The sequence below is a fragment of the Mustelus asterias genome, chromosome 4 (assembly GCF_964213995.1).
Source record: "Mustelus asterias chromosome 4, sMusAst1.hap1.1, whole genome shotgun sequence".
Classification (NCBI taxonomy): domain Eukaryota; kingdom Metazoa; phylum Chordata; class Chondrichthyes; order Carcharhiniformes; family Triakidae; genus Mustelus; species Mustelus asterias.
In genome coordinates this window covers 58,763,154-58,776,435 of record NC_135804.1, presented here as the reverse complement: position 1 = coordinate 58,776,435, position 13,282 = coordinate 58,763,154, and the positions used below count along the sequence as shown (strand labels likewise).

Sequence of the window (13,282 nt, the reverse complement as noted above, 5' to 3'; positions counted from 1 at the left end):
GGAGACACAAGGAGAATGTGCAAACTCCACACAGAGTGACCCAAGCCGGGAATCAAACACATGTCCCTGGAACTGTGAAGCAGCAGTTCTAACCACTGTGCTACCGTGCCACCCTTTTAGGAGGGCATCTTTCAGCGTCTGGAGGGGGCTGTTGCGATCCTCCTCATCCAAGCAGATCCTGTGTATACGGAGGGCTTGTCCGTAGTGGGTGGCTTCTTTAACATGTTTAGGGTGGAAGCTGGAGAAGTGGAGCATCGTGAGGTTATCCGTGGGCTTGCGGTACAGTGAGGTGCTGAGGTGACCATCCTTAGCGATGTGTGTGTCCAAGAATGCAACTGATTCTGGAGAGTAGTCCATGGTGAGTCTGATGGTGGGATGGAACTTGTTGATGTCATCATATGGTGAACAATCACTGAAACAACTATATGAGTCCAAAAGGAAGATGATATCATTGATGTATCTAGTGTATAGCATCGGTTGAAGGTCCTGTGCGGTGAAGAAGTCTTGTTCAAACCTGTGGATGAAGATGTTGGCATATTGAGGTGCGAATTTGGTCCCCATGGCTGTTCCATGGGTCTGGATGAAGAACTAGTTGTTGAAGGTGAAGACATTGTGGTCCAGGACGAGTTGTAAAATTACACCTGGAAACTGGCAGTTGTCGGCGTCGAGTACTGAGGCCGTTGCAGCAATGCCATCATCGTGGGGGATGCTGGTGTAGAGTGCTGAGACATCCATTGTGACGAGGAGTGCTCCTGGTTCAACTGCTCCATGTGTGCTGAGTTTCTGTAGGAAGTCCGTAGTTTCGCGACAAAAGCTGGGTGTTCTTTGTACAATGGGTTTCAGGATGCCCTCGACATAGCCGGAAGGGCTCTTGCACAGGGTCCCATTGCCCAATACGATGGGATGTCTGGGTGTGCTTGCCTTGTGCATCTTCGGGAGGCAGTAGAGATCTCCAATGCAGGGTGTACGTGGGATGAGAGCACGGAGGGTGCTCTGAAGGTCCGGATCAAAAGGTCTTGATCAGCACACATTGAGCAGCTGAACCAGGAGCACTCCTCGTCACAATGGATGTCTCGGCACTCTACACCAGCATCCCCCATGATGATGGCATTGCTGCAACGGCCTCAGTACTCAACGCCGACAACTGCCAGTTTCCAGATGTAATTTTACAACTCATCCGCTTCATCCTGGACCACAATGTCTTCACCTTCAACAACCAGTTCTTCATCCAGACACATGGAGCAGCCATGGGGACCAAATTCGCACCTCAATATGCCAACATCTTCATCCACAGGTTCGAACAAGACTTCTTCACCGCACAGGACCTTCAACCGATGCTATACGCTAGACATTTTCTTCCTTTGGAGTCATGGTGAACAATCACTGAAACAACTATATGACGACATCAACAAGTTCCATCCCACCATCAGACTCATCATGGACTACTCTCCAGAATCGGTTGCATTCTTGGACACACGCATCTCAATTAAGGATAGTCACCTCAGCACCTCACTGTACCGCAAGCCCACGGATAACCTCATGATGCTCCACTTCTCCAGCTTCCACCCTAAACACGTTAAAGAAGCCATCCCCTACGGACAAGCCTTCCATATACACAGGATCTGCTCAGATGAGGAGGATCACAACAGACACCTCCAGACGCTGAAAGATGCCCTCACAACAGGATATAGCGCTTGACTCATCGATCGACAGCTCCGACACGCCACAGCAAAAAACCGCACCGACCTCCTCAGAAGACAAACACGGGACACAGTACCCTTCGTCATCCAGTACTTCCCCAGAGCGGAGAAGCTACGGCATCTCCTCCGGAGCCTTCAATATGTCATTGATGAAGACGAACATCTCGCCAAGGCTATGCCCACATCCCCAATTCTTGCCTTCAAACAACCACACAACCTCAGACCATTGTCCGCAGCAAACTACCCAGCCTTCAGGAGAACAGTGACCATGACACCACACAACCCTGCCACAGCAACCTCTGCAAGATGTGCTGGATCATTGACACAGATGCCATTATCTCACGTGAGAACACCATCTACCAGGTACATGGTACCTACTCTTGCAACTCGGCCAATGTTGTCTACCTGATACGCTGAAGGAAGGGATGTACATTGGGGAAACCATGCAGATGCTACGACAACGGATAAATGAACACTGCTCGACAATCACCAGGCAAGACTATTCTCTTCCTGTGGGGGAGCACTTCAGCGGTCACTGGCATTCAGCCTCTGATCTTCAGGTAAGCGTTCCCCAAGGCGGCCTTCATGACACACGACAGCGCAGAGTCGCTGAGCAGAAACTGATAGCCAAGTTCCGCACACGAGGACGGCCTAAACCGGGATGTTGGGTTTATGTCACACTATCAGTAACCCCCACAGCTTGCCCCCTGGACTTAGAGAATCTCACTGGCTGTCCTGTCTGGAGACAATACACATCTCTTTAACCTGTGCTTAATGCTCCCTCCACTCACATTGTCTGTACCTTTAAGACCTGGTTGGCTGTAGAGATTTGCATTCTAATCAGTATTCTGTAACTTGATTGTATCTCTGTATGCCCTGTTTGAGAGCAGATATCCATTCCATCTGACGAAGGAGCAGCGCTCCGAAAGCTAATGGCATTTGCTACCAAATAAACCTGCTGGACGTTAACCTGGTGTTGTTAAAACTCTTACTGTGTCAGACTTGAACCCAGAGCTTCTGCCTCAGAAGCAGGTACCCACTGTGCCACAAGGCCTCCTGATATTTGTTCATTACCCGTAGAGTTTCATTTATCGCAATTAAAGTACAGAACAATGGTGAGAATCCACAAAGCCAAGGTGGTAAAACAGGAGAATTGGTCTCTTATCCAATGGAACAAGTCTAATATCAGTTCCTTTTCATACCAAGAAGGCTTTGCAAATATTTTATTACTTTGGGTAGCATGTTATAAATTTGCTCAAGTTTGAAACAATATCAACCAAGTCATACAGATTTTGTAATGTCAGTTTATGATAGTTCTTAAAATTGAACTTCCATGGTTTGAGATCAGACTTGGAGATTCCTTTTGGAGCATTAAGTGCCAATCAATTCAACTTTAATAAAACAAATATTTGTGTTTAACAAGTTTTTTTAAAAATTTGTTCTGTTTGAGGCAACAGCAAACATGTATTGTAATCACCAACCATGTGGCATAGGATAATGGGAAATTCAATGCACCACCATTCCGCAAAATTCAAACTGTTTAATAGAACCCAAAAATAAGTTATCCAGTTTCAATAGAGGGACAGATAAGCCTATTGCCCGCAACAACATAATCCTACCTTTTAAAAAAAGGAGAAAACATAACTAGGCTAGTCAGAATACTTTAGACAGCAACTACTGAAAAATTGCTTCATTTTTGTGCTGCTCCCAGGGAAGTACAGTTCAGTTAGTCAACCCCAAAGATCCAACAGGGTCAAGGAAACAATTTAGCTAACAGACACCAACTGTGCTATCATAGAATTCCTACAGTGCAGGAAGCGGCCAATCACAATCCCACCCAGGACCTATCCCATAACCCTACTAACCCCCTGACACTAAGGGGCAATTTAGCATGGCCAACCTAACCAGCACATCTTTGGTGTGGGGAAGGAAACTGGAGCATCTGGAAGAAACCCACATGGACATTGGGAGAATGCGCAAACTCCACACAGTGACCCAAGCCAGGAATCGCACCTGGGTCCCTGGCACTGAGACAGCAGTGCTAACCGCTGCAGTTTTCATTGCAGTGATACCAAATATGCCAGCTGGCTAAACACATTGTTTATCCACAAGGTTCACCATTGTAAATCAACTAATTCCTATGGGTCAGAAGATACAGGAACCATGGTCAGGTTCCATAAATAAGAATACAGGGACTGTATACACAGATTATGAAATTCCACAGGGCTACTTTGCTGAAAATGGAGATCAGTTTTAAATTTTTATTCGGCAGGTTGAGGGGGGGGGGGGGGGGTTTGGAAAGGTGATAAGAAACAGGGGCCAACATGGAAGGAGATGGAGTGAAACCACAAAAAGTATAATCAACTGTAAGACCAGTGATAGTCCTGCTGGCATTGGATAAGACTATATCAAGTCAAGTGCTGCACACTAAAGTAATATTTTTTTGAAATCACTCCCACTAGTAATGGACCCATTCTTACTTTACTATCCTTACAGTTCTCTCCTGGCACCTACCAATCTTAAGGCAAAACATTGTATAAACTGCAACATTTTCAGTGCAGTTTAATTATATCAGATTACTGCAATCCTACTGACAGCACTATTAATTGCATCCCACATCTGCCAAAGGTGATTTTCTAGCATTCCATTCTGCCAGTGTGATGTGCAACACTATGGACATACAGCTTCAAGACAGGCAAGATGCTATTTTCAAATGCAGATAATACAGGCAAGGACTCGTTTATCACCAAGGTTACAGTGGGCCTTGAACTACTAGTCAATAATGATTCTAAAATTCCCATATTCTAACTTTCAGATTTCTTGCCAAGAAGGAATTCAACATATTTCCCACACAAAATAAGTAATAAATGAACTGTTGTCCCACCAACTGGAAGCACAAAACCCCTAGGCGTGAACTTGGTTCATTACCATTCAGAATTACAATTTTTAAAAAAACAGCCCAGGCTAACCTCAATACTTTAGTCCAGTTCAAATTGTTTTATAGTTTGAACACTTACGTCTTTTTAAAAAAAAACACATTAAGATCTGCAAACAGCCGTATGACTGCCTGCAATCTGGCATTTACTGTAGTTCCCACTAATTCTGAGCATTGCAATTTTCTGAAGATTAAAATACTTCACACAATTTAAATCATACTCAGACACTGGGGCAAATTGAACAGGCCCACAAACTAGCAGCAGTCAGGTCATTTACACACCTTAATCACATGGAATGAGCAGAAAACATTAATTTGTGTAAAACAGATAAAAGTCAAAATCTCAACCCACTGGTCCCAGATCTGATCATAAACAAGACTAAATATGTACGAGATGAGAGTTGGACAGCAAGAGGAGAGCAAAACACTTTCTATCACAGAAATCAAAGCCACAGAATCCATTCAGTGAATTGCCAATCTTACTAGATTGAGTGCGACATCCAATTACAAAGTAGAGTCAAAATGATCAGGGTGAAATATCTCTATACAATTAAAACCCTCAGAAAAGTTATTTTTATCCATTTAATAAAGTAGAAAACGCAACAATTACACAAGCAGAAAGAAACATTTCTTCTTTTTTAAAAAATGCGCCAGTTCGTTCTTTGTCTTCATTTATTGTAGAGTTGAACAGAAGCACCAGCCAAGTCAGGGCAGGTGCTACAAAATGCCACTGGTTGGATTTGAAGAACTGATCAAGTCCGTGGCTGATAGAAGCCATGGTCAATGTTCAGGGAAACTGGACTTAGATGGCCACCATGATATTGTCTGAGATATTCATAAACTTCAGTTATAAATAAAATTAAACCTAGAATTCAAAAGAGATACATTGAAAAGTGTAAACATTTACTGTTAAGAAATTGATTTTCTCCAAATATGAACAATGCAATTAATTACAAGGGCATTAATTAAATCCTTTCAAGAAAGCTGCATTAGTTTTCAGGCTGTCCGATTGTATGCACTAAAGCAGCTGATGTAACCCAAATTGGAATCCCCCAGAATCAGTTATACTATGCTAATAGGAATGGTTTTAAAGAGTCAACAAATTCTTCGCAGAAAATGAGTCACAGGAACAAAGGATGGTGGGGACAGATGCCCTTTACGAAAAGGGGTCTTCTCCCTCAGCTCATGTAAACATCCCAACTTTTGATAGGGACAAAATTCAGGGGGGAGAAAAAAAAAACGATTGACACACTGCTTGTGAAAATTGGCCACCAACTTCATATTGAAGAGCTATTCCCAAAATTGTGAATTGCCACAAGTTGCGGGACAAAGTACACCACTTCATTTGTGAAAGCTCAAACTCCCATGAGATTTATATATCAACTGTTCATTAACTGACCACAAAATTAAACCGAATAATTTTTGATCACAAGTACCCCTTTAATGGATTTTTCCCCACCAATCTAATCTTTGTATCCTGTTCAGATTGGACACAACCCACCCTATTTCTCAATCCTTATTTCTCATGAGATGCACTTTACCTTGTTCGAGAGTCTCAGAAACCCCCTCGTTCTGTTAACTGTTGGCAGTTGCAGCAATTTACAATGCAAAAATTTTCATCTGAAGGTCCAATTAACCATACACACAAGACACGATGGGCTGAATTTGCTGAAGCAGGGTTTCTACAGGAAGATTCTGGATGATCTAAAAAGGGGCTTCCAAATCAGAATGTCTCTCTTCAGTTTCACACTATTTCAAGAACAGGGCCCTTCATAGAAATTTCAACAAATAGCGTGGGGCATGGGAGAGAATGCCCTGTATTCGGAGTTCAGTTGTAGGTCTGCCATGACATCACTGAATAGTGGAATAGGTTTACAGGGTTAAATTGCCTACTCATTTCCCTAATGCAAGTAGGGCAAAGAATGAAGAGTTTAATTTGCTCAAATACACAGTTAACTTGTAAATAAAGGCAAACATGTTGACAAAAAAAAATGCAACATGTTGTCACAATATTCTATGTAATCCCCAGTAGGACCCACCCCTCTGGGTCTTACTTTTAAGATGCAAGGATCCAAATACATCAGTATAGATCAGATTCAAAACTGGTGCATTTATTATCTGCAGTTAAGGCAACTGCCATAAAAAGCCAATGCAAAATAATAGAACAAATTAGTGCTGATCCCCCTCCTGAGCCATTCCCTCTAAGCAATCTGTAGGTCTGAATGAAGTACTGTGCAAGAATTATATTCCTTTGTTACCTGCTCAAAAGCTGAGGAAGACTGGAGATGATGGGTCCATAACCTGGAGCATTGTCATAAAGCTCAAATAAGGGTGCAGCAACCAGCTTGTAATTCTTTGGCACTGCAAACAGGGCTGTAATCAAACACAGATCATTAGACACCAGCAGAAACAAAGCTGTGTCACAAATACAGAAATGGCATCTATTAAAATAGCTGTCCTCGTTGTTTAGCTAGTAAAGAGAGCAGCCCACACCTGGCAGGAAAAAGGAAAGTTCAGAACACACCATTCAGTATCATGGGCAGATCATAGAACACTGACAGCACAGGAGGCCATTGCACCAACTCACTGAAAGAGCATCTTATTCAGGCCCTATTCTCATAACTGTGCCTTTAGCATGGCTAATCCACCCCAACATATTGGAGCACCTGGAGGAAACCCACAGATGCGGGGAGATTGTGCAAACTCCACAGATAGAACCCAAGGTCAGAATCGAAACCTGTCCCTGGCACTGAGGCAGCAGTGCTGACCACTGTGCCAGATCATCCGACTCAATAGCCTGATCCCACCTTTCCCCATACTCTTTGATCTCCCTTTGTCCAAGAATTAGTCTAACTTGAGAACAAAATGTTTTGGCCTCAATTGCTTTGGGATATTAAATGGCACAGGCCTCCCTCTCTGCATGAAGAAATTACTCCTCATTTCAGTCTTAAAAAAGATTTACCCCATATCTTTAGACTATGACCCGTGGTTCTGGACTCCCCCCACCATTGGGTCCTGCAGGAATTTTATAGATTTGAGATTTCCCCCTCATTCTTCTGAACTCCAGCAAATATAATCCTACCCAGCTCAACCGCTCCTCGGACGTCAGTCCCACCATCCCAGGAATCAGCCTGGTAAACCTTTGCTGCATTCCCTGTACAGCAAGAACTTCCTTCCTCACACGAGACCAAAACTGCACACAATATTCCAGGTGTGGCCTCACCAAGGCCCTGTATAATTGCAGCAAGACATTCCAACTCCTGTACTCAAATCCTCTCACTAAGGCCAGCATACTATTTGCTTTCTTTCAGTGATGGTGTACGGAGGACACCCAGATCTCGTTGCACATTCCTCCCTCTCAATTTACAGCCAGATAATAACCTGCCTTCCTGTTTTTGCTACCAATGGGGATAACCTCACATTTATTCACATTATACTGCGTCTGCCATACATTTGCCCACCTCATTCAGCTTATCCAAATCATAATGAAGCATTCTACATCCCTCAGCTCATCCTCCCATCCAGCTTAGTCTCATCTGTAAATGTGGAGATATTGTACTTGGCTCCATCCAAATTCATTAATATATATTGCGAATAGTTGGGGTCCTAGCACTGATCCCTATGGTACCACATTAGTCACTGCCTGCCATTTAGAAAGAGATCTATTTCTACTGTCTGCCAATGAGTTTTCTATCCATCTCAATACACTTAACTGCAATCCCATGTATTTAACTATCATAAGCGTTCTGAAAATGGAAATAAACCACATCCACTGGCTCCCCATCAACTCTACTAGTTACATGCTCAAAGAATTCCAGTTGATTTGTCAAGCATCCTTTCCCTCAAATCCACACCAACTGTCTAATTCTGCCACTGTTTTCCCAAGTATTGTTATTTTAACCTGGACAATCAGACGCTTGAATGTTTCCCCTCTACTGACATCAGGCTCTCCCCCATGATGCATGGTGGTAGTGCTTAGCATGGCTGCCTCACAGCAGCAGGGACCTGGGTTGGGTCACTGTCTGTGTGGAGTCTGCACAGGTTTCCTCCAGGGGCTCCAGTTTCCTCCCATAGTCCGAAAGACTTGTTAGCCATGCTAAGTTCTTCCTCAGTGTACCGTTGCAGTATAACGGTACCACACGGATCAGTGCTAGGACCCCAACTATTCACATATTAATGAATTTAGATGGAGCCAAGTGCAATATCTCCAAATTTGCAGATGAAACGAAGCTGGATGGGAGGACGAGCTGAGAGGGATGTAGAATGCTTCATCGACAAACAGGAACCAGCTTGTGGCAACTAGGGGATTGTCAAAGTTCACTGCAGTGTTAATAAAAGCCTACTTGTGACACTAATAAACAAACTTAAAAGTCTGTCATCGGGTACCATGCTTTAAGAGGACATTGACAACCACAGACCTCTACATTCATCTGGCTCGAGGGGTGTGGATCATCTTCATTCATCCAGTTTGAAAGGCTTTTTAAAAATAGTTTCTCACTTTTATCACCTACATTCCCCATTGCAAAGCTTCTCAATCGAGTTTTTATTACGTGCCCAGGATATTCCAACAGTCTCTTCCTCATTTTGGTCAGCAGAGTTCTTTCGGTCTCATTTAAACTAGCACCTCTTCATTGTCCAACATAGCCAGAGATTTTCATTATTCACTTAAAAAAACTCTGCAGTGCTTCACTGATGGTCCAACATGCACTCATGACCATTAAGTTATAGTATTCCAGGATTCTCAACTTTGTCTTCATGGCTAATTTGGAGTTCTCAAATGCATCTTCAGCCACTGCATCCTTTGTTTTATTTCTTGGTTGCACGGATTTTCTTTTTGGACACTGCGAGACATTTTCTTACAATTTATGCTCAGCCCTTCTCACTTTCACTGAACTCAATCCAAAATCTCAGTTTCTCTTCAGAATCAGCAATAAGAACAGGATCATTGGTGTATATTAAGGTTGTAACCGCCAACTAATTTCAGCAAGCTCAAGAATACTTTCACTATATAAACCAAATTTTAAAAAATTGGGGGAGAAAACACATTTTTGCCGGACCCCACTTTAATCTTTGCAAAATCACGAATTGTTCTCCACTGTTCTGGTTGCAGCTTGTTCCCATTAAAGATTTATCACCAAGATCTTTGAGACTACGGTCAAGAGACTCTAGCATGCTCATCAATTCTTCACATTTCACCTTAAAAGCATCTTCCTATAATGAATAAAAAAACATGAATACATCTTTTTTCATCTCTATGGCTCTTTCAGAAAGCTAACATTTCTCCTTCCTCTATCTTCTACAAAAAAATCACACAAGTGCTGAAATTTCTGGCTTTATCTTGCTTTTGGCCCTATGCATCCATTATGAAGTTCTTTGAAAGGCTAGTCATGGCACAAATCAATTCCAGCCTCCCCGACTACCTGGATCCACTACAGTTTGCCTACCGCCACAACAGCTCCACAGCAGACGCCATCTCCCTGGCCCTGCACTCAACCCTGGAACACCTAAACAACAAGGACACCTATGCCAGACTCCTATTTATTGGCTACAGCTCAGCCTTCAACACCATTATTCCCACGAAACTCATCTCCAAACTCTGGCCTGGGCCTCGGCATCTCCTCTGCGACTGGATCCTGAACTCCCTAACTCAGACCACAATCAGTAAGGATAGGCAACACCACCTCCACGATCATCCTCAGCACTGGTGCCCCTACCCCCATGACTGTGGGGCCAAATTCCCCTCCAATTCGATTTTCAAAGTTTGCTGACGACCACCGTAGTGGGTCGGATCTTAAACAATGGTGAGACAAAGTACAGGAATGAGTTAGAGAATCTGGTGAACTGGTTCAGCAACAATAATCTCTCCCTAAAGGTCAACTAAACAAAGGAGACTGTCATCAACTTCAGGAAGCGTAAAGAACATGCCCATCTACATCAACGGGGGCAAAGTAGAAATGGTTGAGAGCTTCAAGTTTAGGCGTCCAGGTCCCTCCACACTGATACTATAGTTACGAAAGCCCACCAAAGCCTCTACTTTCTCAGGAGACTAAGGAAATTTGGCACGTCAGCTACGACTCTCACCAACTTTTACAGGTACAACCAGAAAGAATGCTTTCTATGGTGCATTAGCTTGGTATGGCTCCTCCTCTGCCCAAGACCACAAGAGACTACTGAAGGTTGTGAATGCAGCCCAATCCATCACACAAACCAGCCTCCCATCCATTGACTGTCTACACTTCCCACTGCCTTGGCAAAGCAGCCAGCATAACCAAGGTCCCCACGCACCACAGATACTCTCTCTTCTACCTTCTTCCGTCAGGAAAAAGATACAAAAGTCTGAGGTAATGTACCAACCCATTCAAGAACAGCTTCTTCCCTGCTGCTGTCAGACTTTTGAATGGACTTACCTTGCATTAAGTTGATCTTTCTTTACACCCTAGTTATGACTGTAACACTACATTCTGCACTCTCGTTTCCTTCTCTAGGAATGGTACGCTTTGTCTGCATAGTGCACAAGCAGCAATACTTTTCACTGTATGTTAATACATGCGACAATAAATCAAATCTGTACTTGAAAAAGGATCTTAGTAATGGGACAGACTGATGGTTCAACGGAGTTAACATTCATTCAACGGCTCTGAACTTTAACACAGCAGTGGGCAGGGTTGAAAAGGGACAGCACCTCCCTGCATCATTCGTTTCAGGCCAGAATTACACTGGTCATACGCACTGTTTCCCTGAAGGCATCATATGGAAACAGGGACAGGAAGCAAGAGGCTGATATGAAAAAAGAGGGGCCTTGACTGTCTGAGTGCCCACAGAAGTAAACGGATGTGATGTTTGACATCTGGAGAGAGAACCAGGAGAAAATGTGTTTGGCTACTTGGCTTTGAACTTGAATTGGAATATGAACAGGGACTGGTATGAACCCAATCCTGATAGGACCTTAACTTGCTGAACATGGATTAAGGGACGTGTCCATTTTGATTTGAGTGCACCGAAATAGCTGAGCAGCTTTCCAGTCAAATATACAGAGAAGATAAGCAATATAAAAAGATAGTGCCCAAACATCTAGGTTTGTTTTGCTGCATTTCTTCAGTATTTCAGAGCAGCTCACTCATATGGAACCGTTTTTGCAACAATAAATATGCAGTAATTGCACCATTTACCTGAACTCACATTATAGTGCGCTTAAACTCTCCACCTACAAAGATTCCTGCACAACGCAACACCCTTATTACATCTTTTAGGGAGTGCAATGCTATTGATTTGCTCAAGTCTTCTGGGATTTACCATGTCAAACTTTATTAAAGATAAGTCAGTCCGTCTATTCCACATCTTCTAAACTTTATTTGCTGGGTGACACTTCATCTGGGCCTTCAACTTTACTGTTTTTCATGTTAATGTTCTTTCATCTTTCATGATCTTTGTACCATTTTGTTCTTCTTGTTTGTTGTCTCCAAAAGTCTTGTATTCATTCAGTCCATCTTACAAGCATACTTGTGGAAGTTATCATGGAAAAGTCTTGGGTAAGTCTTGCCTCACAAATTTGATTGAATTTTTTTGAGGTGGTGACTAAGTGTGTTGATGAAGGTAGAGCAGTTGATGTCATATACATGGATTTTAGCATGGCGTTTGATAAAGGTCCCCCATGGTCGGCTCATGAAGAAAGGAAGGAGGTGCGGAATAGAGGGAAATTTGGCCGATTGGATAAGTAACTGGCTATCTCAGAGCACCCTCCGTGCTCTCATCCCACGTACTCCACGCGTTGGAGATCTCTACTGCCTCCCAAAGATACACAAGGCAAACACACCCGGCCGTCCCATCGTTTCAGGAAACGGAACCCTGTGCGAGAACCTCTCCGGCTATGTCAAGGGCATCTTGAAACCCATAGTACAAAGAACCCCCAGCTTTTGTCGCAACACTACGAACTTCCTACAGAAACTCAACACACATGGAGCAGTTGAACCAGGAGCACTCCTCGTCACAATGGATGTCTCGGCACTCTACACCAGCATCCCCCACGATGATGGCATTGCTGCAACGGCCTCAGTACTCAACGACGACAACTGCCAGTTTCCAGATGCAATTTTACAACTCATCCGCTTCATCCTGGATCACAATATCTTCACCTTCAACAACCAGTTCTTCATCCAGACACACTGAACAGCCATGGGGACAAAATTCGCACCTCAATATGCCAACATCTTCATCCACAGGTTCGAACAAGACTTCTTCACCGCACAGGACCTTCAACCGATGCTATACACTAGATACATCGATGACATTTTCTTCCTTTGGAGTCATGGTGAGCAATCACTGAAACAACTATATGATGACATCAACAAGTTCCATCCCACCATCAGACTCACCATGGACTACTCTCCGGAATCGGTTGCATTCTTGGACACACACATCTCCATTAAGGACAGTCACCTCAGCACCTCACTGTACCGCAAGCCCACGGATAACCTCATGATGCTCCACTTCTCCAGCTTCCACCCTAAACACGTAAAAGAAGCCATCCCCTACGGACAAGCCCTCCGAATACACAGGATCTGCTCGGATGAGGAGGATCGCAACAGACACCTCCAGACGCTGAAAGATGCCCTCATAAGAACAGGATATGGCGCTCGACTCATCGATC

The 13,282-nt window shown here is 43.6% G+C and overlaps 1 protein-coding gene across 1 annotated transcript in view; it reads right to left on the bottom strand.

Annotated features, from left to right (window-relative positions):
- Positions 1-5,203: 5,203 nt before the first annotated feature.
- Positions 5,204-13,282, bottom strand: part of nudt21 (nudix hydrolase 21) — a 30,773-nt gene continuing 22,694 nt past the window's right edge. The window contains exons 6-7 of the mRNA XM_078211119.1: positions 6,894-7,008; positions 5,204-5,500 (exon numbers count right to left, since the gene is read on the bottom strand). Coding sequence (XP_078067245.1) covers positions 5,479-5,500; positions 6,894-7,008 — 137 coding nt within the window. The 3' untranslated portion in view covers positions 5,204-5,478. The remainder of the gene's footprint in view (positions 5,501-6,893; positions 7,009-13,282) is intronic.